At 65.9% G+C, this 25,814-nt stretch overlaps 1 protein-coding gene across 11 annotated transcripts in view; it reads left to right on the top strand.

Annotated features, from left to right (window-relative positions):
* The window catches only part of NCOR2 (nuclear receptor corepressor 2), a 159,875-nt gene extending 138,727 nt beyond the window's left edge, over positions 1–21,148 (top strand). For 7 of the 11 annotated variants that reach the window (XM_054695417.1, XM_054695419.1, XM_054695425.1 and 4 more), the window contains 20 exons: positions 1,092–1,242; positions 2,846–2,986; positions 3,309–3,395; positions 3,895–4,193; positions 5,523–5,877; positions 6,723–6,941; positions 7,689–7,940; positions 8,439–8,585; positions 8,740–8,883; positions 8,958–9,144; positions 11,168–11,595; positions 12,592–12,735; positions 12,878–13,023; positions 13,379–13,572; positions 14,162–14,311; positions 15,163–15,311; positions 15,859–15,912; positions 18,139–18,360; positions 19,245–19,424; positions 19,972–21,148. In XM_054695417.1, the coding sequence (XP_054551392.1) occupies positions 1,092–1,242; positions 2,846–2,986; positions 3,309–3,395; positions 3,895–4,193; positions 5,523–5,877; positions 6,723–6,941; positions 7,689–7,940; positions 8,439–8,585; positions 8,740–8,883; positions 8,958–9,144; positions 11,168–11,595; positions 12,592–12,735; positions 12,878–13,023; positions 13,379–13,572; positions 14,162–14,311; positions 15,163–15,311; positions 15,859–15,912; positions 18,139–18,360; positions 19,245–19,424; positions 19,972–20,153 (3,831 nt within the window). In that variant the 3' untranslated portion in view covers positions 20,154–21,148. The remainder of the gene's footprint in view (positions 1–1,091; positions 1,243–2,845; positions 2,987–3,308; positions 3,396–3,894; positions 4,194–5,522; positions 5,878–6,722; positions 6,942–7,688; positions 7,941–8,438; positions 8,586–8,739; positions 8,884–8,957; positions 9,145–11,167; positions 11,596–12,591; positions 12,736–12,877; positions 13,024–13,378; positions 13,573–14,161; positions 14,312–15,162; positions 15,312–15,858; positions 15,913–18,138; positions 18,361–19,244; positions 19,425–19,971) is intronic. The other 4 variants (XM_054695426.1, XM_054695424.1, XM_054695427.1 and 1 more) reach the window with 4 other exon arrangements.
* Positions 21,149–25,814: the final 4,666 nt, after the last annotated feature.

Raw genomic sequence — 25,814 nt, 5'->3', positions numbered from 1 at the left:
AGGGCAGTTGTCTACCCCTGGATGTACCCAGGCCCGAGCAGAGCTCTGGGAAGTCTGTGGGGCCCGTCTGGATTCATCACTCCTCGCAGCAGGCTCTGGATCCAAGCCGGGGCCGGGGGGGGGGAGGCGCGGGTGGCAGAGCTCTGTTTGGCACATAGTAGGCCCCCGTGTCTTTGGATCAGCTCTTGGAATCACAGAGAAAAGAGACGTCTGGATTTGGGGACAGCTTGTCTGTGCCTGGCGCCTTGGAGAACGGTTGGCACGGAGGTGCTCCCCGGTTTGTCAATGCATAAGCGAGGCTCAGAGAGGCAAAGTTTCTTGACAGATGACACACAGCAACTCGTGGGTAAAGCTGCCGGTTCACACCCGGCAGCCTGACTTGATTCAAGTTCAGATCCCCACGCTCAGTGCCTGAAGCTGCCCAGGCAGGACGCCGTCCCCGGGGCCCTCGCTTCTCCTGCATACACCCCAACGGGCTCCCTGGAAGGCGGAGTTTCTGAATCAGGGACAGCTCTGCTCCTGGGAGACTGGGCAATCTCTAGGATGCCTTTGACCGTGCCCCCAGGGGTGGGGCAGCGGGCAGGTGGGAGCCCAGAGGCACTGTCGAGCCGTGTGCAGTGCCCAGGGGGCCCCTCCCTCTGGAGCCACCGTCCCCACTCATCGCGGTGCCGAGGTCCGGAAGCCCACGGTCACAGCTAAGGTTTCTGCCGTCCTGCCCAGGCCTGCGTCCTGCTGTGTCCCTCGGCATAGCACATGGAGCCCGGGGCCCCACTGGTGGGAGGTCAAGGCTCTGAGGAAGTAAAACCCACCCAGGATGGGTTGGAGGAAGACCCCTGGGGCCAGGCCCCCTGGACAAAGCCACCTGACCACTCTCTGCCTCAGCGTCCCCACCGAGAGAGGCCTGAGTAACAGTGGGGCCCGCCCTTGGGAACAACGGTGCAGTTGTCTTCTCCGAGACTGTTCTGGGGGCCCCGCCTCCCCGTGCACGGCATGCTTGGGAGACACCGCACGTGCGTGTGCGAGTGTGTGTGCCCGTGGGTGGGAGGCGCACAGCCCGGTGGTGGTGCTGAGTGCCGGCCCCTGTGCCCCAGGGCACTCCCGCTGATGTCCTGTACAAGGGCGCCATCACCAGGATCGTGGGTGAGGACAGCCCGAGCCGCCTGGACCGCAGCAGGGAGGACGGCCTGCCCAAGGGCCACGTCATCTACGAGGGCAAGAAGGGCCACGTGCTGTCCTACGAGGGTGAGTCGCCCCAGCCCGGGCGCCGGCCCGCCCGCTGCCGGCGGTGCGCGGAGGCCCAGGGAGGACCTGCCGGGGCGGACACGGCCTGGGAAGACAGTGGTGGCTCGTGGAGTGAGGTTGGACCCTCGCCCCCAGAGCTGTCGGGGCACCCACCCCAGAGGGGAATGCTGTGCCCGTGGGTGGGCAGCCTGCCACCCCGCCTGGCCTAGCACCCGCCCCTGGCCTGGGCGTCTCTGCTGCTGGCCAGGAGAGCACGTGCTCTTTCAGGGCTAATGGGGAGTCCATGCCTTCTTGTCCGCCTCGAGGGGCTGAGGGCCAAAGTGGAGGCCGCCAGCATCAGTGGTCTCTCCGTATGGCCGCCTCCTGCCCTCCAGTATGGGAGGCCCGGGCCCAGGGAGGAGGGGTTGGGCCCTTAGGGGGTTCATGGGAGGCAGGGCCGTGGTGTGCCCTCCCATGCCAGCCTCACGGCAGGCTCAGCTTTAGCCACCTCCTCCCTCTGCCCAGCTCCTGGCAGCTGAGAATCATACTTGTGCCAACCTGCTCCAGGTCTGTAGTGGGGAAACTGAATCTCAGGGAGCAAAACCCAGACTTGGCCCCCTGGTCTGCAGCTTAGCACTCGGGAAACGCTGTGCTGTCTGGCTGACGCCGTGGGTGACCAAAGAGCGACCCTCAACCCCCAACCCCAGCCTGGGCCCAGGCCCCACTGAGTGCCCAGCCCCCTGGTGCTCCGGGCACAGACCGTAGACGACGGAAGGGAAGGGGTTAAGGGAGGACTGAGCCAGGAGTGGAATTTCCTGGCAGCCCCGGACACCTGGGGCAAGGAGATAAAAGCTGCTAATGGATGCCCCTCTTAGCAGCTGGCAGCTGCAGGGCCCTAAATTGCTTCTGAGCGGGTGAGCAGGCACTCGGTCCTCTTCGCCCGCCCTCCCCCCCACTCCCCCCACACCCGACTGCCTCTCCTTGGGCCAGGGACGTGGAAGAGGCTCAGCGCGAGCCTCTCCCACCTGAGGCAGGTGGTCATCTCCAGCGCTGGCCCTGGCACCCGTGAATGCTGGGGTGGAGGGGAGGTGCTGATGGGGGTGCTGGCAGTCGAAGGATGGTGGGCAGGAACTCGGGGTGCATCTCAGCTGGGGCCCCCAGACCAGTTCTTGAGTGTCTGTAGGTCTTAAGGTCATTGTCTGCACAATGGGCTTGAGTCATGCACTTCTGGAGGGCGTGAGGGTCGTTGACAGGATGCTGGGGCAGTGGGGAGTGGGGAGGGCTGTGGCAGCCTGGGGCGTGGCGGCTGTCTCTAGGGCTACCTGCCTCTGCTCCCCAGCAACTGGCTGTGTGGGGTCAGGCCTACAGCTCCTCACCGACAGAGCAGCCGGCAGGTGGGGGTTCGGGTGCAGGAAGCGGCCCCCCGTCCCATCGGCGTGGTGCCCCTGGCTGGCTGAGACTGGTGGGTGGGTGCCTGTTGGGCCACGGACGCCCCGGGGAGGGCACAGCAGAGCTGCCCCTGACCTCAGGCCGGCCGCCCTGGACGGGGCTGGCGGGAGGCTACCCTGGTTCCTGCGTGGGGCCCCGCCCACAGCGCCTCACCGCGAGCGTGGTCCCGTCGCAGGCGGCATGTCCGTGAGCCAGTGCTCCAAGGAGGACGGCAGGAGCAGCTCGGGCCCGGCCCACGAGACGACCGCCCCCAAGCGCACCTACGACATGATGGAAGGCCGCGTGAGCCGGGCCATCTCCTCGGCCAGCATCGAAGGTGGGCACCGCTCAGCTCTGCGGTCATGGCATCGGGAGGGCGTGTGTGTGTGTGTGTGTGTGTGTGCGCGCGCGCGTGTGTCCCCACAGAGGAGCGACACTCCCCAGCACCCTGCGGAGGGCGTGGGATTCGCCCCATTTCACAAACGGAAAACCCAGACTGGCCTCTCTGAGGCCCTGACAGAGGTTGGGCAAGGCCCAGATCCACTTGCCACCGTCCCTGGGGCTGTGGGGACGGCCATGGGGGTGGGGGGGATGCTGGGGGCCCTGGCACATGCCCGTCCGGCTCAGGCCCTCATGACGATGCCCACGGCTGTTCCCAGGTCTCATGGGCCGTGCCATCCCCGCCGAGCGACACAGCCCCCACCACCTCAAGGAGCAGCCACACATCCGAGGCTCCATCACCCAAGGTACCAGCCGCCCTGCTGCACCCCCACGGCACCCTGGCTGGGGCAGGGAAACCCCCAGAGCCCGTGAGCCAGTGGCACCGGGGACCCAGTAGTTTCTTCTGTGGTGGGAAACAGCAGACTCCACTCTCCGCTCTGTAAACTGCGTTTCTGCGCATCCGCCATGCGCCTGGCCCTGGCCCGGACACTGCTCAGTATCGTCCCGTGGAGGCCTCTGAGGGGCGCGGACCTCAGAGTGGTGCAGGGCTCGCCCCACTTCTCCAGCTGGTCAATGGCAAGCCAGGCGTGTCCCCCATGTCCCCTCCCCGAGCGCGCAGGACCTGGCGAGGCATTCCAGTAAATAGCCCCATTCTACATGTGGGGAGACAGGCTGGGGTTCGGGGTCATACAGCAAGTGAGGGTCTTAGCCCGGGTCATCTGGCTCCAGCCTGTGGGGTGCGGAGGCCCCAGAATAGGACAGGCGAGTCGGGCAGGTGTGCGAGCCGAGCCCTGTGCTCCCCAGGGATCCCCAGGTCCTACGTGGAGGCCCAGGAGGACTACCTGCGCCGGGAGGCCAAGCTCCTGAAGCGGGAGGGCACGCCCCCGCCGCCCCCGCCACCCCCGCGGGACCTGGCCGAGGCCTACAAGACCCGGCCCTTGGAGGCCCTGGGGCCCCTGAAGCTGAAGCCGGCGCACGAGGGCCTGGTGGCCACGGTGAAGGAGGCCGGCCGCTCCATCCACGAGATCCCGCGCGAGGAGCTCCGGCGCACGCCCGAGCTGCCCCTGGCCCCGCGGCCGCTCAAGGAAGGCTCCATCACGCAGGTACCGCACGGCCGGCGGGAGGGACTGAGCCGGCTCACATGGCCGCTGGTAGCTGGACCTAGGCCGTGCCTGTCCTGGCTTCTGTGCCAGATCCCCTTCGGTGTGCTCGCAGCTTTGTGGGGTTCGTGCCCGTCGCTCCCATTCTCAGGCAAGGAAAGTGAGGGCCAGAGGGGGAGCCGCTTGCCGAGGCTCCTGCACAGGGAGCGGTGCTGGGTGGCAGTGTGCTTGACCCCTTCTTCCAGGCCAGGAGCAGCCCGAGCCCCGGGCCCCCACTTGGCTTTGCCCTCACAGCAGGGCTCACACACAGTTCCCCTAGTGCCCCCATTTTATTGGTGAGTTACTTAGGTTCAGAGAGGTCAAGCAATTGGCCTGGGGTCACACAGCAAGTCAGTGGCATGTGACTCTCAAATCCAGATGTCCCCAAGCCTGAGCGTCTTTGCTCCCTCGTGTCCCACCACCCATCGGCAGAGTACACCCCACAAGACCTGCCCGTGGCAGAAGATCAGCTCCGATTGTGGGGTCCAAAACCACCCCAGTGCACAGGCTGGACCAGGAGCATGGGGCCTGCCCGGGGGCGTGTCTGAGGTGGGGGGGGTTTCAGCAGGCGACCAGGACACCAGCAGGAAGGAGGAGGGAGCATTGGATGCGGGAGGTTGGCTCTCAGCCTCCAGGCAATTATGGGCCATCTGCAAGGGTCTCTGGGCCCAAGAGAGATGCCACACCCGTTCCAGAATGTTCTTTTTTAAAGTTAGGGCATTTCCCATTTTTATGAAAGTAATTAGGGCTCTGCTGAGTTCATACAAAATGCTGATTCACAAATACCTGGCCCCACTGTATCCAGTGACCCCCGAGCCTGCGGAGTGGGGCCTTCTCCCGGGCGGTGGCAGGGGGCACCTCTGCGACCCTCCCGCATCTCTTCAGCTGCCCTTCCTGCTCAGACCCCGACCCTGAAGCCTCGGCGCTTAGGCTGGCACTAGACTTTGCTGCTGAAGTTCCTGGCTTGCCGTCAGTGGGCCGCCGAGGGTCCCAGGCCAGAGGGAGGGAGGTTTTGGGAGTGTTGAGCCTCTCCAGCAAGCCCCGGGGCCAACAGAGGGTCCACTGCTTGCTTCCGAAATGGCTGACCTCTGACCTTTCTGTGACTTCTGCCGCCGACCCGGTGGCTCCGGGGCCGCCCAGCTGCCCGCCCGGGGTGGGCGGGCGGTGACAAGCGTGTCGTCTTTGGCTCAGCAGCGCCTGGGCCTGCCGGGAGGAAGAGCTGTGCATGTCGTGTGCAAGGAAGTGGGAGCTCGGGGGAGGTGACGTACTGGTGCTTGCGCCCCCTCTCCCCAGGGCACCCCTCTCAAGTACGACACGGGGGCCTCCTCCGCCGGCTCTAAGAAGCACGACGTGCGGTCCATCATCGGCAGCCCCGGGCGCACCTTCCCGCCCGTGCACCCGCTGGACGTGATGGCCGACGCCCGGGCCCTGGAACGCGCCTGCTACGAGGAGACCCTGAAGGGCCGGCCAGGGGCCGTCAGCAGCTCGGGGGGCTCCATCACCCGGGGGGCCCCAGTCATCGTGCCTGAGCTGGGCAAGCCGCGGCAGAGCCCCCTGACCTATGAGGACCACGGGGCCCCCTTCACCGGCCACCTGCCCCGCGGCTCGCCCGTGACCACGCGGGAGCCCACACCGCGCCTGCAGGAGGGTGCGTGGGCCAGGGGGTGGGGGCGGGGGGGCTGGGCCTGGGCTGAGCGGCCGTCAGGTTGCTAATCCTCCTGCCTCCAAAATGCCCTGGGAGCGTGTTCCATCTCCGCACCCCAGACCGCCCCCTCCCCCACTGCCCGATACCTCCTGTCCTGCTGCAACCCGCTTGCCAGGCTGCAGCCGGAAAACTCCGGACAAGTCTGTGCCCTGTGTCGCCGTCTCCTGCCCTCACCCTCTCCTGGCCTCCCCCTCACCGCGTCTCCAAGCACCCCCTCCGCCCGCTCAGTCCACAGGCCTGCCCTGCACACCCTGGCTCCTCGCCGGCACCTTGCCCCGGGCTGTGCTCCCGAAACACCGCCGCCTCCAGGCCTTTGGCATTGGCCTCTTCCTCTTCGGGTCTCTGCCCAAACCTCCCGTCCTGGGGAGGCTTTCTGCAACCCCCCACGTGTCATGTCCCACCCCCTACCCCAGAGCCCCTGTCACCCCGGGATCCTGACACGAAGCCCGGCGGCCGTCTGCCCCCGCATCAGTGTCATTCCCTGAGGTCCGGGGCTCCGTCTCAGCTGGTGGCAGCCTCAGCTCTTAGAATGGGCTTTGGCAAGTGGGGGGCAGGGGAGCCTGGGATGGGTGGCAGACCAAGGGGGCGTGTGCAAGGCTGGGTGTGTTTGGAGGACGCGATGAGCCGCATCAGCGAGTGGATGCCGGCAGTGAAGGGAAAGGTGCACTGGCGGGTGGTGACTGGGGGGCCTGCCCGGGGCCCACAGCCCTTGGCCTCCCAGGCACCAGCCGGGTAGCCCTGCTGGGACTGGCCAGCTGCGGCACTGAGGACCCTCACCGTCCCCACAGGCAGCCTCTCGTCCAGCAAGGCGTCCCAGGACCGGAAGTTGACGTCCACGCCGCGCGAGATAGCCAAGTCCCCGCACAGCGCCGTGCCCGAGCACCACCCGCACCCCATCTCCCCCTATGAGCACCTGCTTCGGGGTGTGAGCGGCGTGGACCTGTACCGCAGCCACATCCCACTGGCCTTTGACCCCGCCATACCCCGTGGGATCCCTCTGGACGCAGGTGATCCTCTGGGACCCAGCAATGCCCACAGCACCCAGCCAGGGCTCCTCTGGGCCCACCCAGAGTCTCCTGGGGCTCCCACGGGGCCTAGAAGTGGGGCACCCCTGCCCGGCCATTCACGTGCCCAGCTGAGGCTGGAGTGGGGTTCCTTTTTTTTTTAAAGATTTATTTATTTATGCATACAAGAGCTGGGGTACAGGCCAGAGGTGTGGGGGGTGAAAGGACTCACCAGAGACAGAGTGGGGAGCAGAACAGGTGGGTCCACTGAAATCCACTGCTGAGGGGAGCAGCGGGGAGACAGGAGAGGTCTGCTGCGCCCTGTGGGTAGCTCCCTGGCCGGGGTGGGGGGATGGAACTCATGCTGCAGAGGCTGCAGAAGCTCATAGGTTGTGTCTTAACCCTTGAGCCACCAGGGAGGCCCCGGAGTGGGATTTCTTGTGAGGCCCGAGGGATGTGCTGGCTGGGCCGTTCCCGGGCTTTCCTCCTCTGGGGGAACTCGCCTGTACACTCCCATCTTCACCTGGCAACTGCGTGGAGCAAGGCCAAGACACCTATGGGGAAGGCTGTGGCACCTCGGGGTTTCAGTGGCCCATTTTGGGCACCCATGCGGGGAGGGCTCCATCCACAGGGCGTTATCCATGAGCCCCTCCCCCGTGGGTTTGCAGGGACAAGTATTTTCTTCTAGGCCTTGGTTCTGTTTTGGGGGGTGTTTTGGGGGGCCTGCCTGACCCAGCCCTCCCCTCACAGCCGCCGCCTATTACCTACCCCGGCACCTGGCACCCAGCCCCACCTACTCGCACCTGTACCCGCCGTACCTCATCCGTGGCTACCCCGACACGGCCGCGCTGGAGAACCGCCAGACCATCATCAACGACTACATCACCTCGCAGCAGATGCACCACAACGCGGCGGCCGCCATGGCCCAGCGCGCCGACGTGCTGCGGGGCCTGTCCCCCCGAGAGTCCTCGCTGGCACTCAACTACGCCGCCGGCCCGCGAGGTGGGTGGCGGCAGAGACCCTGCGGGCACGCGGGGCGCTGGAGGGGCTCCTCGGGCAGGGGCGTGGGCCGACGGGCGGTGAAGGCTCCGGGTGTGCAGGGCCTGGGCTCTGAGGCGAAGGGGGTGTGGCACTGCGCGCCTGGGGGCTCTGCGTGTGGCTGACGGCAGCCTCTGTCCTGGGAGGACCGAGTCCTTGTTAGGAGCCAGCCAGGAAAGCCACAGCCACAGCCGCTAACTCGAGTGTAGGACCGAGCGCAGGGTCTGAGGCTGGCAGAGTCGAGAGCCCGCTGCCGGGTGAGCCAGGGGTGCCAGCTGCAGGGAACAACCTCCGCCAGGGAGGGCCGTGGTGGGGAGGGGCGCGCCCTGAGAGAGGCCCCACACGGGGCTTGGATGGCACGGCTGCCCCGAGCAGCCTCTCCGGAGCGCAGCACCGCTCCACCTTCAGGCGGCCTGCCCCCCCCCCCCCCCGCAGCTAACACCTGACTCTGCCCTCCCCCAGGCATCATTGACCTGTCCCAAGTGCCACACCTGCCTGTGCTGGTGCCGCCAACACCAGGCACACCAGCCACTGCCATGGACCGCCTCGCCTACCTCCCCACCGCACCCCAGCACTTCGGCAGACTCAGCAGCTCCCCGCTCTCCCCAGGTGACCCCTGCAGCCTCCTCCTGGGCAGGACTGGCCCCGGGCAGGTCGCCAGGTGTTCTCAGGCAGACACCTTGCTCTCTGTTCCACCCCGGAGGGCAGGTCCAGGCTCTTGCTGGCCCCTGGGCTGAGTCTCACTCAGTGTTTCGGTTTCCAGGAGGCCCCACCCACTTGACAAAGCCGACTGCCACGTCGTCCTCGGAGAGGGAGCGGGACCGGGAGCGGGACCGGGAGCGGGAACGCGAGAAGTCCATCCTCTCGTCCGCCACCACGGTGGAGCACGCGCCCATCTGGAGACCTGGTAGGGATCAGGCCCCGCCCGAGGCGCGGTCTGGGTGGGCTCCGAGGCCGCCCCTGACCCGCGGCCATCCCCAGGTACGGAGCAGAGCAGCGGCGGGGGAGGCAGCAGCCGCCCCGCCTCCCACTCCCACCAGCACTCGCCCATCTCCCCCCGGACCCAGGATGCCATCCAGCAGAGACCCAGTGTGCTGCACAACACGGGCATGAAGGGCATCATCACCTCCGTGGAGCCCAGCACGCCCACGGTCCTGAGGTGGGCCAGGTTGGCACAAGGGAGGGGGCGGGTGGGGGGCGGTGCACACTGGTTAGGTGACGCCCTGAGAGGTGAGCAGGTCGGCGCGTGGGAGGACAGTGGAGAGCAGAGGGAGTGCCTGATGGGTGGGCGGGGCGGGGGCGGGGGCGCGAGAGTGTAGGTGGCTGGCAGGTGGGGGGATGGGTAGGCAGGTGGGTACGTAGACAGGCGCAGGCGAGCGGATGGGCAGCTGGGTGGGTGAAGGGCTGAATGGGTGGGTGATGACTGGTTCTGAATGGGTCGGTGATGAGGGACAGGTGAGCACGTGGACGGGGCAGGTGATGGGTGGGCAGACGGATGACTGGCTCGGGTGGGTGGATGAGGACCAGGACGGAAGGGCGTGACTAGACAGGTGGATGGGCAGCTGGGGCACTGGGAGGATAGCAGGGTTGGTGATGGAGTGGGGGTGATGGGTGAGTTGGGTGTGTAGGTGGGTGGGTGGATGATGGGTTGGGTGGGCTATGGATCGTGGATGGGTTGGTGGGTGCAGATGACTTGGGTGATGATGACTTGGGTGGATGGACGAGCGACTAGGGGGTGCATGGGCGAGTAGGGGGAGGTTGTTGGGTGCAGGGATACAGTCGGAGAGGAGAGGCAGAGAGCCATGGGAGAGACTTACCCTCCTACGGGGAGCTGGTGTCTAGACAGAATGCAGAGGCTCCCTACGGTGGAAGAAATGGCACAGGCGTGACCCCGGAGTCCACTCACTCCCACCTGGGCCCGGGTCCCTCTGGTGACCGCCCCAGGGGCTGTGGGCAGAGCTGCTCAGCTGGGCCCCTCCCACCCAGGACATGTTTGCAGGCAGCTGTCTCCATGCGTACGGGCACGCCCCCTCCCTTGCTGCTTTAAGTCACAACCTCCCCCCATGATGCCAAGTACAAAAAATGATTCACTGTTCCCTAGAAGCATTGGTTTTGCCCCCTGATTCGTGGCAGAAGCACCCAGCTGCTCAGAGCGTGGTTGCTGGTTTCTCTGGGCCTACACAGCCGGTCAGAAACCGGGTTGGGAAGATGGAGCCCTTTCCCGTGGCAGCTGAGGCGGGCCCCTGGGCCAAGGCTCGTGAAAGGGCCACTTCCTCGTGAAACGCTGGGGTTGGCAGGGAGGCCCCTGGGGGCAACATGAGGCCAGCATACAGCCAAGCCTCAGTTTCCTCATCTGCAAAGGACATAATTGCACTCACCTGAGAAGGTCAACGGTGATACCTGTACGTTCCTTCAGCCGGCAGCCCGCTGTGGGGCTCCCTCCGGCACTGGGCATGGGGGGTACAGTGGTGGCTGATGCAAGGCCTGCCATCCAGGGCTTGTGGGTCTAGACCAGGCGGTAGTCAGGGAAGGCTCCCTGGAGGAAGGGGCATGTGACCCTCGAGAGCAGCCCTGCTGGGGGAGGGAGTGCTCTCCAGGCAGGAGCCCTGGAGGGACGGAGTCCTTTGGTCTCTAGTGCCAGGTGGGTGGTTGGGCCTGCTGCCCTCTCCTGTGTCCCCTCCCTCTTCAACTGTTCTCTGCCCCCAGCCTGGCCCACCCTCGGGGCCTGTGCCCTGGCTGTTCAGCTCTTCACATGGCTCATTCGTTTCCTCCTGTGTCCTCAGCTGGCCGCACTCCCATGCCAGCTCCCGAGACAGACCCTACAGGCCCCATCACCCAGCTTCAGTGCCCCGCTGCTGTCTTTTCACCCCGACTACCGCTGCCCCATAGTGGCCACGCTTTGCTCTCTGCGTCTCCCCACCACCACCTCCTGTCTAGAGCAGTGCTTGACACATAGTAGGTGCTCAGTTAAGAGTCCTAGGCTGTTGCCTTGAGTGCGAGCGTGAGTGGCGGGGCAGGTGAGGTGCTGCGCCGGGCTGGCCTGCTCCGAGGGCCGTTGCTTCTGGAGCAGCGGGGGCTGTGGACAGGATTTCAAGGGGACTCTCCAGGGAGTCGAGCGAGGCTGTGACCTGACCGGGCCTCTGGGCCCCCGCGTGGCTCCCGCACCGCCTGATGCCCGTCTCTCCTCCCAGGTCCACGTCCGCCTCCTCGCCTGTCCGCCCGGCCGCCACATTCCCGCCCGCTGCCCACTGCCCGCTGGGCGGCGCCCTGGACGGGGTCTACCCCGCGCTCGCGGAGCCCGTCCTGCTGTCCAAGGAGGCCCCGCGGGTCGCCCGGCCCGAGCGGCTGCGGGCGGACGCCGGCCACGCCTTCCTCACCAAGCCCCCCGCGCGCCCGGCGCTGGAGCCCGCCTCCTCCCCCGGCAAGGCCGCCGAGCCCCGGCCCCTGGCGCCGCCCGGCCCGGGCCACTCGGCCATCGCCCGCGCCCCGGCGAAGAGCCTCGCACCCCACCACGCCAGCCCGGACCCGCCGGCGCCCCCCGCCTCGGCCGCGGACCCGCACCGGGAAAAGACTCAAAGTAAACCCTTTTCCATCCAGGAACTGGAACTCCGTTCTCTGGGTAAGACCACCCTGACAGCGGCCACCTTCATAGACGCGATTATCATGCGTCAAATTGCTCACGATAAAGGGCCGCGAGAAGGAGGTCCGCTGGCCGCCGACTCCGCTCGCGACGGTAAGACCCCCGGGCGCCGCCCGCCGCGGCCTCCAGATAGCTCCAGAGCGCTGCTTTTTCTTTTGCCCCCATTTTTTGTTGGTTTCGGCATTTTGGTTTCCAACCCGTGTCCGTTGCACGTCCTGGCGATGCCTGCAGCTCCGCCCGCCCGCCGGGCCCCCTCGTTTGCGCATCGTTCTATCGTGGTGTTTTTTTTTTCCTTTTTTTGGATTTTCGCTTTTTTTTTTTCCTTTGATGAATGGATCTGTGATTTCGACTTCAGCCGCGCCTCCCATCCTCCCCTTGGCGCCTTGGTCGGGGCAGCAGGGAGCGGGCACGGGGCTCAGGCCGAACCCCGGAGGCTCAGGCAGCCGGGGCGGGGGAGCGCGGGGTCGCCCCGCCGAACGGTGAGGGAGCGGGAGGCGCCCCGCCCCACGCCCCGCTCGCCCAGACCCCCGGCCCGGGCCGGCGCCTCTTTGCCGGACGGGGCCGTGGCGGCGGACCCGGGCAAGGGTCACGGATGTTCTCCCTACCTCCCGGCCTCGCTCCTTTCCCCAGCACGGCCGCCCGCCCCGCGCCACCTGCGTTTCCTCTCTCCCAGCCCGCGGCCTCCAGAGCGGCTCCGTCCCTCTCCCCTGTGTCTGTCTCTCCCTCTCACGGCCTCTGCCTGCGTGTCTGGTCTCTGCAGTTCTCCATCTCTCGGCCTCCCGTCTCCCTCCACGGAAGCCCTCTCCCGTGTCCATGCGCACCTGCCCCTGGCCTGCCAGCGGCCCCCTGCTCGCCCCCCCATCTCTTTACGAGTCCAAATCCCCCCTACGGCCCTAGGGACCCAGCCAGCGTGGGGGGTGGCTGGAGGGCGGGCCTGGCCCCCTCGCCCACCCCTGACCTGCCTGCCCACTGTAGGGTTCCACGGCGGCAGCTACAGCCCCGACGGGGTGGAGCCCGTCAGCCCCGTGACCTCGCCCAGCCACGACAAGGGCCTCCCCAAGCACCTCGAGGAGCTTGACAAGAGCCACCTGGAAGGCGAGCTGCGGCACAAGCAGTCAGGTAGGGCCCGTCCACCACAGCCCCCCCCAGACGGGCACGCGAGGCGCTGAGCGGGCAGCCAGCCCAGACTCCACCCCGGAGCCCAGCCCCGCAGTGGCCGCCTCGGCCCTCCTGCCGCTGACCGGCTCCGCTCTGCCCGCAGGCCCCGGGAAGCTCGGCGGCGAGGCCGCACACCTGCCCCACCTGCGGCCGCTGCCCGAGAGCCAGCCCTCGTCCAGCCCACTGCTGCAGGCCGCCCCGGGGGTCAAAGGTCACCAGCGGGTGGTCACCCTGGCACAGCACATCAGTGTAACTACCCCTCCGACCCCTCCCAGCGCTGTTCACCCGGGAGCCCGGCTGAGGGAGGGCAGAGGCTGCGGCGCACAGCCGCTCCGGCAGGGGCGATCGGGTGGGTGGGGACGCAGGGCTGGTGAGGAAGCCCCAGGGATCCCCAGACCTCAGGCTCAGAAGCCGAGGCCACCCCTGCCCACCTGACGGGGCCTCGGTGCTCGACCTTGGGGTCCCCAGTCTGAGACTTGGCCCCGCCCTGCCCCCCTTCCTGTCTCCTGTGGGCGGGCCCTGGAGCCCCAAGCCAGGACTCGGCCCCACACTCGGCCCATCCCTCGCCCAGGCCTGACTGGCCTCTCCTCCGCCCCGGCTGCAGGAGGTCATCACGCAGGACTACACGCGGCACCACCCGCAGCAGCTCAACACACCCCTCTCCGCCCCGCTCTACTCCTTCCCCGGGGCCAGCTGCCCCGTGCTGGACCTCCGCCGCCCGCCTGGCGACCTCTACCTCCCACCCCCGGACCACGGCGCCCCGGCCCGTGGCTCCCCCCACAGCGAAGGGGGCAAGAGGTGAGCACTGGGGAGGGCCAGGCCCGGCCGGCGCTACTGCCCCGGGGCAGCCGGGGACCGGGGGTGCCCCAGCCACGGAGCTGACAAATAACAGCGGACACGTGGGTCCCCCTCAGGGTTCCAGACACGTGGTCGCCCGGGTTCTCACACAGTCCCGGGGGCATGGCCAGGGAGGGTGGAGCTGGTTGGTGGCTGGGCCGCCAGTGGGGACGCCCTCAGCCCCAACTCTGGGGGGACAGGAGCTGTGCCAGGTGGGGGTAGCAGGATATCTTTGGGGTGGCAGTGAGGTGCTTGCTTTGGGGTACAGCAGGGGTCTGCAAACTACCTCCACTGCCCGTTTTCCCACAGTCATGGGCTGAAGGTAGTTTTGTTTTTAGGCGGTTGCAGGGGGAAGACTCAAGAGTGTACACCAGAGACCACAGGTGGCTCAGAACACCTGCAATCTTTAGTGCCAGACTCCTCAGAGAAAGCACGCTGAGCTGGTTTAGCGTGAGGCCGAGCTTGGAGGGGCCTGGAGAGGATTGCGTCTGTGCCTCTGGGGAGGGGGCGCTCTGAGCACTGAGCACCCCGGGGGCCTCTCTCCACCCAGGTCTCCAGAGCCAAGCAAGACGTCAGCCCTGGGGAGCAGTGAGGATGGGATCGAGCCAGTGTCCCCGCCCGAGGGCCTGGCTGAGCCCGGACACCCCCGGAGTGCTATGTACCCACTGCTGTACCGGGATGGGGAGCCGGCGGAGCCCAGGTACCCCCGGGGCACCCGGGACTTGGGGCTCAGCTCCTGGCCCATCCATGACCTCATGCCCTCACTGTGCAGCTGGGTGCGCAGACCTGCTAGGCAGGTGTCACAACTTCGGGGGTCTTTGGTAGCCTTGGGCTCGGGTCCCTTAGCTCAGACCAGGCCCCTGTGGCCAGCGCTTGCCGAGGACATAAGTGAGACAGGCTAAGTGTGCTGGTCACATGGGGCTCGGGAGGGCGTGGAGACAGAGTAACAAGCCAGGCCGCCGGCCCTGGGGAGGGGCGCTGGCTGAGCCTACGCGGGTGCCCAGGCCCTTTCCAGCCTGTGGCTGGAGCAGGCGGCCTGAGGGGCCCACTAGGGCGCCCGGGGCCTCCAGAGATCCCCAAGGTCCAGGACAAGTGAGCCACACGATATGGTGCCTGGGAGGTGGAGGAGGTGGGCATGGGGTGAGGGGGCTGGGTTCCGAGTTTTTTTTTTTTTAAAGATTTATTTATTTATGCAAGAACCCGGGTACAGGCCAGATGCACGGGAGGGTGAGAGGATTCACCAGAGACAGAGCGGGGAACAGAACAGGCAGATGGACTGAAATCCACTGCTGAGGGGAGCAGCGGGGAGACAGGAGAGGTCTGCCGCGCCATGTGGGACCCTCGCTGGCCGGCCGGCCGGGATCGAACCGGCGCTGCAGAGGCTGCAGACAGCCTCACAGCACGGCGCTCAACTACCTGCGCCACCAGGGGAGGCCCTGGGTTCCGAGTTCCTAAGGCAGTACAGGGGGTGAGCGCACCTCGTCAGAGACATGGCCGCTCAGGGCCCAGCGAACAGACCCTGAACTGACCCCGGGGCACCGGGTCTTGCAGCAGGATGGGCTCCAAATCCCCAGGCAACACCAGCCAGCCGCCGGCCTTCTTCAGCAAGCTGACAGAGAGCAACTCTGCCATGGTCAAGTCCAAGAAACAGGAGATCAACAAGAAGCTGAACACCCACAACCGCAACGAGCCGGAATACAGTAAGGCCTGCGGGGGCTGGGGAGGGCACAGCAGCAGAGAGGCACTGACCAGAGCTGGCTGGACCCCCATGCACCTTTGCCTCATACCCAAGGGCCCCTGAGGTCTCTCCTGCAGATGCTCCCTGGCACCGAGTATGGCAGCTAGAAGGATGCCTGGCACAAGGGTGCCTGAGCTCCTCCAGGAGGCGGGGATCAGACCTTTGCACGCCCCTGTTCATGTGCTGTGACTGGGCTGTGGGCACAGGTGTAAATCCTGGCTCTGACCCCAGGCCCTTAGCATGGTGCCTGGCCCGGAGCAGTCCCAAGGGAAGGCTTAGGGGTGAGATGAACTGAGAATTGGCCACCGTCCCTGGCCTCAGGGAGCCTCGTTTACCAAAGGGGCCGGGGCAGAGGCGTCTCCCCTTGTGGGGCTCAAGCAGGCTTACCACCATGTCACCGGCCAGGCCGGCAGCCCCAGCCATACCTGGTGCAGTCCAGAGCGGGCAGGTGGGTACAGATGGTTTCCCAGGACCCATGAGTCTCACCCCTCGTCCACCCGCTCCTCCAGATATCGGCCAGCCCGGGACGGAGATCTTCAACATGCCGGCCATCACCGGAGCAGGTAACCCCCGCCCCACCACCACTGCCCCCCTACCGATGTCGTGGCACCGGGGGCCCGGTTCCGTGTGCCCCTCTGAACAAAACCTGCGGGGGCCAGGCCCCAAGGAGTCTATCTGGAGCGGCCCCAAGGCCCCGGTGTGCTCAGCACAGTGGCAGACATGCTCGTGCCCTTCCGGGAGCCTCCTCGCCGTGGGCCGCTCTCGGGAGCCGCGCGCGTGTGACGGGCTTGGACAGCTTTTCTTGGGGCCCATGTGGGCAGCTTAATGGACAGAACATCAGTTTTGCTTGAAGAGATGCGCCGGGAAGCTGCTTTCTTGCCAGAGCACGTGCAGACGTGTGGCAGAGACGGCGCCGAACTGCCCGTGCGTCCTTGAGCTCAGCCACGGCAGGCTGTGCGCTCGGGGGCCCTGCGGCTGGAGCCCTGTCTCCGGCAGGGCCACACCGCCTGCTGCCTCTCTGCAAGGAACGGGGGTGCACGGGGGGAAGTTTCCTTGAGTCTGGCGTGAAGGACAGAGCCCAGTGCAGATGGGGGTTCGCCTCTGTGGGGGCCGTGCCTGGCGGCCAAGGAGCCTGGGCTGCGACAGTGCTGCCTCTCTTTGTGCTTCGTTGGGTGGGGGAGCAGGGGTGCAGGGGGAGCAGGGCAGAGGTGCTGACCTGCCCGGGGCCTGGGCTTTGAGCCCTGAGAACAGGGTGAGCAGAAGAGAGCAGGATTTTCTTGGGAGGCATCAGGGTCTGCAGCTGGGGGTTCTGAGTAGGGCACATCTGTCTGCCCAGAGAACAGAGACCAGCAGCCTCGCTAAGCACTCAGGCCATGCAGAGGAGACATTTGGTGGAAACCACAAGGTGGTTAGAATGAGTGTTTCCAGAATCTTCCAAATCTCAGTATAGACTGGACACACAGGTGCACACAGGTGCTCAGCCTCGGGCAGGCGTCCACAGGAGATTTGTGCTACAACATGTCGGTTGCGTTCGACTTTGCAGAAGCAGTTTAGTCCCCAGAACCGCTTCCCAGACCCCCGGTCTCTGCCGCTGCCCTTCCAGACTTGGCTTTACAACGGAGAGGCCCAGCTCCCGCCCTGGTGTGGGCCCACAGCCTGGGTGGGGCTCAGTGGCACCCGGTGCTTGCTTAGCGTGCGGACGTGCCCCCCCCAGTACAGAATTTTGCTTTTCCTTGGCTTCCACGGCATTTTTTTTAAGCGTTGATGAAGCGTGGCCAAGACACAGCAAGAGCGGTGGGGAGGCCGTGCTTGGCTGCAGGGAGTGTGAGATGAGAAGCAGGAGAGAACCCCGAGGGGTGGCACAGTGGCTGCAGAAGCGTGACGCGCCGTGAGGGCCGCGCCTCCGTGCCCTGCGGGAGTTTGGCCTTCATGACCCTGTTGCCCGGGCGCAGGCCGCGAGCTGGAGCCAAGTCTGGCTTCAGAGCTGCCCGGGACAGCCCCGCCCCGCGGTGGGCGAAGCCCCGGGTGGGCCGGGCAGCAGGGCCGAGGCCTGGCGGGCAGCGGGCTCTGGGGTGCGCAGGGGTGTCTGGCAGGTCCACTGGGTGTTGTTGAGCGGCCCCCGGTGGCGGGGGTGGGGGCCGGGCCGGGTGGCCGTCCACTGTGTCCAGCGCTGCCCTGCCCCGCACGCACCGTAACTGCATGGCTACCACCCCTCCCCGTCTGTTTCTGCTCCTCTCTCTCCTCGCGGCTCGGGGGGCGCAGGGAGTCAGCCCCAGCTGGGCGGGGGGCCAGGTTCGGTTGGGGGTGGGCCGTGGGTGGTCACCTCCTCCCTCCCCAGATCTTCCCCAGCCCGCCCCCCTGGGGACCCCCGGGCGCCCCTCCCCCAGGCCCTGACCTAGTTTCCCAGCAGCCCCTTCCCCAAACAGGTGACCTCTGGCTCCCTCACGTCCCTCCCCCACCCCTTTCTCAGACCACTGGGTATTTAAAATACAAACAACCCCAGCGGGGTTTAGGGGGACAGAGGGGTCTCTGATCGCCCACAGGGCAGAGCAGCACCGAGACTGGGGCACATGTCAGCGCCCCACCCCCACCTCTGGGGCCCCGTGGAGGGACCCCCCCTGCTCCTCTGGCTTCCCTGCAGGAGAAGCGAGGGGGGGGCTAGGGAAACAGGGAACACTCGCTTGCGGAAATGTGCTCACCGTGTATTTCTCTCTCCCCCTCCCCCTGCGTCCCTCCCCTCCCGTGTCCCGGCCCCTCCCGGCCCCTGTGTGTCTGTCTCTCTCTCCCAGGCCTTATGACCTGTAGGAGCCAGGCGGTGCAGGAGCATGCCAGCACCAACATGGGGCTGGAGGCCATAATTAGAAAGGCGCTCATGGGTAAATATGACCAGTGGGAGGAGCACCCGCTCAGCGCCAATGCTTTTAACCCTCTGAGTGCCGGTGCCAGCCTGCCCGCTGCTATGCCCATAACCGCTGCTGACGGACGGAGCGAACACGCACTCACCTCGCCAGGTCTGCAGACCTCCCGTCTGTCCCCCACCCGGTGTCATTAATCCTCCCCCCTCCCCCCCGCCCCCGCGTTCCTCTGACCAGCCCCCTCTGGCTTCCGAGCTTGTGACTTTATCGTTGTGCCTGTTTGATGTCGTCCTGCAGTTGGCTCACCCCAAGCTGGCCGGGCACCCTGAGTGTCCAGGTCGCCGGCCTCCTGCCCACTAGCCCAAAGGAGCTGCTGCTTTTCTAAAAACCGCTCACACTGCTGCCCCAGCCCTGCCCTGCCTTCCCCCTGGGCACAGGCCCCAGGGTCCTGGCCCGGCCGCTCTGTGTGGGTCGGGGGCCGCTGGGCCCGGTAGCCAGGCCAGAGGGCTCGGCCTCGCTGGGGCCCCCGTGCGTGGCCCTGGGCCTGGTGGAAGAGACCGTGTCTGTCGGGGGCGTCCCCACGCTCAGACGAGGACTTAGGGAAACCAGAGGGGCCGACTCCCTCCGCCCCCAGGCCCGCCCGCTGGCCCCATCAGAGTAGGGGAGCAGAGTGACCTCACACCCATTTGCCCCTGAGGACCCTGTGGCCTCAGGAAACAGCTGGACTCCTGAGGCCCCAGCCTGGCCTGGGCGTCTGGCTCTTCTGCTGACCCCCGAGGGCCTGGGGCAAGGGTCAGGGTCGAACCAGAAGCCTGAGGCCTCGCGCTCGGGGGTCAGCCCACACCCTGGCGGAGAATCGGCTCCCAGATCAGGCGAATGGCCAGTCAGGCCAGCTGACCCGCCCACTGGGCTCCCCATGGGGTCAAGCTGCTGTTTCCCCGCATGGGGCCGGGAGACAGGAAGCCAGGGCCTCGCCCCGCCCCACCCCATGGGGAGTGCCATCTCTGCTCCAGCGTGGTCCCTCCATGCGTCCCCTGCAGGTGGCGGCGGGAAGGCCAAAGTCTCTGGCAGACCCAGCAGCCGAAAAGCCAAGTCCCCAGCCCCCGGCCTGGCGCCTGGAGACCGGCCACCCTCGGTCTCCTCGGTGCACTCGGAGGGAGACTGCAACCGCCGCACCCCACTCACCAGCCGCGTGTGGGAGGACCGGCCCTCGTCCGCAGGTGGGCGGGCAGGGCCGGGGCCGGGCGGCAGCCCGAGTGCCCACTCTGTGCAGAGTGCCCGATAGGCCCGGTCTAAGACAACTCGGGTCCCGGCCAGCCGAGCCCCGGCTCGCAAGCAGCCAGGAGGCCTCTGGGCGGGCAGGGGTGCAGGGGGAGAGCGTGATGAGGGTGGTCTGGGGACGCCTGCCTCTGGCCCTGACCAGAGCAGCTGGGGCCTGGGAGTGAGGAGAGGAGGCGGTGGGCAGGACCTGATCTGGAGACCGGTGGGTGCAGGAGGCCCGGGGACCCCGGGCTGCAGAAGGGCGGGCGGGAGAGGAGCAGCGGGTCGCCCAGCCCCCTGGCCCGGGTGGGTGGGCGCACACCCTAGGGTTGAAGGCGGACAGAGGCCGGCAGTTCTGAGGAAGCTTCCAGGAGCTAGCAGGTTGGGGCAGCAGCCGGACAGAGGCCCACCCCAACCCCGGTGCAGTGGGCGGCCGGGCGCGGGGGACGGGGGGCCTCGCGGCTCACGGGGCCTCCTGGGCGCCGTCTCTCCCGGTCTTTCCGGCAGGTTCCACGCCGTTCCCCTACAACCCCCTGATCATGCGGCTGCAGGCTGGGGTCATGGCCTCCCCACCCCCGCCCGGCCTCCCCGCGGGCAGCGGGCCCCTCGCCGGCCCCCATCACGCCTGGGACGAGGAGCCCAAGCCACTGCTGTGCTCGCAGTACGAGACGCTCTCCGACAGCGAGTGACTGACCCGCGGGGTGGGGGCGGCGTCGGGGCCCAGCGAGGAGCCGGAGCGGACGGGCCGGGCGCGGGCTGGCTGCCGACGCCCCCCGCCGAGGAAGGAGCCCCTGAGCCTGCCTGCGTGCCCGTCTGTCCGTCCATCCAGAGCTGGCATCCTTGCCTGTCTAAAGCCTTAACTACGATTCCCGCCCCGGGCTGGCCCTGTGCAGTGACCTTACTCAGGGGATGTTTACCTGGTGCTCGGGAGGGGAGGGGGCCGGGGAGGGGGCGCGGCGGGCGTGTGGCGGCCACACGCCCAAGGCCGGGGCGGACAGGGACCCGAAGCAGGACGACCATGCACCTCCCATGCCACTGCCTCCCCCCTTAATGCATTTGGAACCAAAGTCTAAACTGAACTAGCAGCCCCCTGCTCCGTCCCTCTGCCCCCTTCCTGCTTAGCGCTCTGGACAGATGGCCGCGGGCCCTGTCCAGCCCCCAGCGCTCTCCTCCCGGTCCCCACGGGCTGCCCCAGCCCATGAGACTGCTGGAAACCAAGTCAGGCCAGATGGGCGGGCTAAAGGGCCAGGTGTGGCCTGGGGCGTGCGGATGCCCCGAGGAACTGGACTGTTGTCTTCACACATCGTTGCTGCAGCGGTGGGAAGGAAAGGCAGGTGTAAATGATGTATTGGTTTACAGGGTATATTTTTGATACCTTCAATGAATTAATTCAGATGTTTTACGCAAGGAGAGACTTACCCAGTATTATTGCTGCTGTGCTTTCAATATCTGCTTACCGTTCGAGAGGCGTGTGCAGGCCAACATCTGGTGACCCCATCGTCCGCGGGCCTGAGGGGGCGGGGCCGCGGCTCCAGCCCTGGACCAGCCCCCCCCCCCACCCCGCGGCCTCCTCCCTCCCTTGGGCAGAATGAACTTGATGGGTATTCCGTGGCCGCTGTCTGCACACGGCGGTGGCATTCTGTCATTTTCACATGTTGTTCTCATTAAAAAGCAAATTATACTCAAGTTACCAAGGCGTCTTCTCTACCTGGGACCGGGCAGCCGGGAGGGCGGGCGGCAGGAGCTTTGGGGGACAGTGGGAATGTAAGCCTGGAGGGCCAGAAACACCCTCGCCTCAGACTTGTCCCCGAAGGTGAGGGTGTCCCCGCCAGGCATGGAGCCGTCCCGCCCACGCAGGTACCAAGTGTCCACACCAAGCTGCTGGTCGCGTCTTCACACATGCACGTCCCTGATGGCCACCGCCCGCCGCTTCTTAGCTGCCCGCTGCTCCGCCGCGGGGAGGGAGAGCAGGCGCTCCCGCAGCTGCGAGCAGATCGCAACTGCCGCCACAGGAGACCTCGTGGGAGACGCGCCCGCACCCACGGGTCCCTCTAGGAGCAGATCCCGTGGGGATGCTGCCTGCCTTACCCCACACACATCTGCTCTGCTCCTGGGGGGCCCGCCAGCCCTCTCCCTCCTGCCCTTCGCTCTGGGCCCCCCAGAGTGCAGAGGCTCTGCCCATTCAGCCCGGGCTGCTGTCCACGCACCCTGCCCGCTGGACGCCCGCCTACACCCAGGCCCTGTGTCTGCCCCTGCTCTGCTGGGCACCTGTGATGGAACGGCTCGGGGGCCTCCCCCACCTGTGCCCGTCCTGCCCCCGGGCCCTACTGCATGGTAGTGGCGGCCCCCGGCCTGTGTGGGAGGAGCAGAGGGGTGTGTGGCCTGGGGGTCCTGGGTGGTGCCCACTGCCTACTTGCGGAAGGTGGCACTGCCTTCCCCCGAGCCTGGAGGCCCCCTGCAGTGAGCGGCCGCCCTCTGTGGCCACCCCCTTCTCCAAGCAGAGGTCAGAGGACCTCCACCTAGCAGAGCCAGGGTCAGTCCCGCTTTGTGGGGTGAGGGGCCCCAACTGTGTCCCACTTGACTCCCTCTGCAGAGGTGCTGGCCCTCCAGCCCATGTACACAGCGGGCAGCCAGGAGGGGTGCACGCACCAAGGTGCCCCCTCCCCAGCTGTTCCTGGGGGGTCTGGCTTCCCAAGATTCTGGAACTTTAGGGAGGCTCAGTCCAGGGCTGGAAGGGTGAGCCCCCAAAAATCAAGGCTTCTTTTTGCTCAGTTATGTTAATCCCAGGGGTCCCATCTTGCTAGAGTCTACCCTGCCCTGCCCCTCAGCCCTCAGCCAGATGCCCAGAGACAGGCACAGCCTGGCCCGTGGCTCGCGCGCCGTCGTCTTGCCAGGGCACTGTGTTCCCACAGCCGGCTCTGCTCTGATGGGGCCTCAGCCGCAAGGACAGTCAGTCCCAGGGTGCCTGCCCCACAGCGGACACCCAGACCCCAGTCCTGCAGGATTTGGGGCTAGCGGAGGGTCCACTGGAGGTAGCCAGTCACCCCTGCCCACTCTCCCAGTGTGCACCTTTGCAAAGCTGGTGGTGCCCAGTGCCCGGGGCCCCTGCCGCCCCGCCCAGGCAGGAGGGATGAGGGCCTGGTTGTGGGGAGAGGGGCCTGTATCAGGAGGGGACTCCATTCAGCCTTCCTGGCAGCCTGAATCACCCCCAAGTTGACCCTCACTGAACCCTTCTGGCCTGTGCCACAAGGGGAAACGAGAGCTCCTGGCATCCGGGTGTGGAGGCGACCGTCTGTGTGGTCTTGGGACACTTTGAGTGCCCGCTGAGCCTTGTCTCCTTATTTGTGGGGCGGGAAGCTCACTGCCCCAACCCCCACCCCCTCATGGGGCGCAGCCTGGCACCCAGGTTGTAGTACTGCGTCCAGAAGGCAGGTGGCGGTGTTGGGCTGGCAAAGGGTCATGTGCTAGGCAGGGCCTCCCTCCACCCAGGGTGCAGTCCAGCCCCAGGATGGGTCAGGTCCTGCTGGCCACACCGGCCACTGGGGCTTGACCACACATGCTGGGCCACACAAGAGTCCAGGACCCATGGCACCTCATGCGGCTGCAGTCAGAGGGTGGGGTGAGGACACAGTTATAGTCTGCATGCGTGGTCGTCTCTGCCAGCCCCCTTCTCCGTGGCCTGAATTGGCACCTGTAGGGGCAGGACTGGACACGGTGCAGGTTTTCTAGGATCCAGCAGACCGGGTCAAGGAGGAGTTAGAGCCCTCAGTGGCTTTTGCAGGTCTTTTGTTGGGGTTTACCCGGTACACGGCAGGCAGGGGTGCTGGGGGGCCGGGAGGCTGGCAGACCTCCCAGCCCCCAGCAAGTCCTCACTCTATCTGGGCTCTCCGGCCTTCTCTCTGCTTCCCCTCTTCTCTCAGCTTCTCGGCTTCTCTCCTTCTCTTTCGGCTTCTGCTGGCGTCCCCTTGATGCCCTTAAAAGCCCAGTGTCAGCCCAGGTGAATCCCATCTACCTGTGCCCACACCCTGCTCCAGGTGCCGCCATCAGGCCTGCAGTCAGGACCGCAGGATCCATCATCCATCCTGATGGCGGGAGGGCAGAAAAGCCTGACATTTTTCCTACCCTACAGTCCACCCCCTCAGGGTTTTCTGCCATATAGTCTTCATATATACAATTTTCTTAGCAAACAAACAATGCAGCCATGGCCCGCAAAAGCAAATCCATCACAATATAACAACAAAATACAACAGAACACAAATAAGTCCAGGCAGGGCCCCAAGCTAGTGGCAAAAGACAATTATTGGTACCAGCGGATGAGCCACCACATCTGCTGCCAAAGGCACCGCTCATAGAATGAGGAGAATCACTCGACTTCTTTGTCACATGCCAGGAGCCATCAGGCTTCCCGGCCTTCTCTGGCTGTAGTCTCGGCTACAAGCCACACACCGCATCCACCCCCAGGATGCACTCGCTCTGGGACTGGCGATTCTCTTCTGTTGGGGTGTAGGGTAAAGAAAATGTCAGGCTTTTCTGCCCTTCCGCCATCAGGATGGATGATGGATCCTTGTCCTGACCACAGGCCTGATGGCGGCACCTGGAGCAGGGGGTGGGCCTAGGTAGATGGGATTCACCTGGGCTGAGACTGGGCTTTTAAGGGCAGCGTCACGGGGACGCCCGCAGAAGCTGAGAAAGAAGCCGAAGAGAAGCAAAGAAGCAGAAGCAGAAGCAGAGAAGGCCAGAGAGCCCAGCTAGAGTGAGGATTTGCTGGGGGCTGGGAGGACTGCCAGCCTCCCGGCCCCCCAGCACCCCTGCCTGCCATATGCCTGGTGAACCCCAATAAAAGACCTGCAAAAACCCTGACTCTGACTCCTCCTTGACCCGGCCTGCATGGGATCAGGAAACCTGCTCAGTGGCCATTCCTGCCTTTACATGGGGGTAACCGCCAACCCTCAGGGTTTCTGTCTGCAGTCGCTCCAGCACTCGGCCTTCACAGCCACCCGTGCGACTCGCAGGCCCCTGCACTCAGGCCAACCCACTGCACAAGCACGTGGGTCGGGGATCCAAACTCTACATGCGGCTTGGGCTCCACCCCAAGCCACGTTCCCCACCCGTCCCCCAAGGACAGGTTCCTCAGCTCCTCACCCTCCCTCGACAACGAGCAGGGCCTCACCCACAGGTGATTTCACGAGACTCCCTGGCCTTCCTCAGCTTACTTGGTGCTTCACAGCCGCTCAGGGCTTCTCAACTTAGCATCAGCGCCAGCTTTTGCCTTCTCAGTTGGCTTTTCTCCCCCGCCTGGCTGCCGGGCACACACAGGCTGCTTTTGGCCATCAAGGCCCACTGGCACCCCCAGATTCTCATCTCCTGGGTGTACAAACAATAGCGTCCTCCCCCAGGGTCCCCAAAAACTTAACTTGCCAAAGTTCCTCCGCCTTCTGGCGGGATTGTCAGTCCGAGTCCATCCGTCCAAGTCCGTTGGCCTCTCCCTGCATCAGCACCGGCGAGCTCCGAATCGTGGTCCTCTCTCCGCCGATGATTCTTGCTGCCTCAGGGGCCGTTGGCTGCTCCTCTCGGGCGTCTACTTCACGCAAGGTCTCGTCCCGCAGCTCCCCGACCTTGTCCATCTCCTGGGCCGCCATGGCGCCTCCAGCGCCGTCACAGGCACACACAGTCTGTTACTCCTCAGTCCCTCCAGGTCTTCGGAGGCTCCATGCCCGTCTGCATGGATCATCCTGCCGACTTACGCCAATTGTCGGGGCAGGACTGGACAAAGAGCAGGGTTTCTAGGATCCAGCAGACCGGGTAAAGGAGGAGTCAGAGTCCTCAGTGGCTTTTGCAGGTCTTTTATTGGGTTTACCAGGTACACGGCAAGCAGGGGTGCTGGGGGGCCGGGAGGCTGGCAGGCCTCCCAGCCCCCAGCAAGTCTTCACTCTAGCTGGGCTCTCCGGCCTTCTCTGCTTCTCTTCTTCTCCCAGCTTCTCTCGGCTTCTCTCCTTCTCTTTCGGCTTCTGCTGGCGTCCCCGTGACGCCCTTGAAAGCCCAGTCTGAGCCCAGGTGAATCCCATCTACCTAGGCCCACCCTGCTCCAGGTGCCGCCATCAGGCCTGCAGTCAGGACCGCAGGATCCATCATCTCTCCTGATGGCGGGAGGGCAGACAAGCCTGACATTTTTCCTACCCTACAGCACCACATAGCCCATGGTCCAGACCCAACACGGGGGTGTTTGCAGGACTGAGGGAGAGCCCATGGCACCCACCTGGGTTCAGCCCTTAGCTCCTGAAGGGTCATCCCACTGTGTTTGTTTCCCTACTGTTCTGTCTTTAAAACATAGGCCTGTGCTGTTTCCCTAC

Source organism: Talpa occidentalis, unplaced genomic scaffold, assembly GCF_014898055.3.
Source record: "Talpa occidentalis isolate TD23 unplaced genomic scaffold, MPIMG_talOcc4v2.1 talOcc4.14, whole genome shotgun sequence".
In the NCBI taxonomy this organism is placed as follows: Eukaryota; Metazoa; Chordata; class Mammalia; order Eulipotyphla; family Talpidae; genus Talpa; species Talpa occidentalis.
This window is presented reverse-complemented; position numbering and strand designations above follow the sequence as displayed.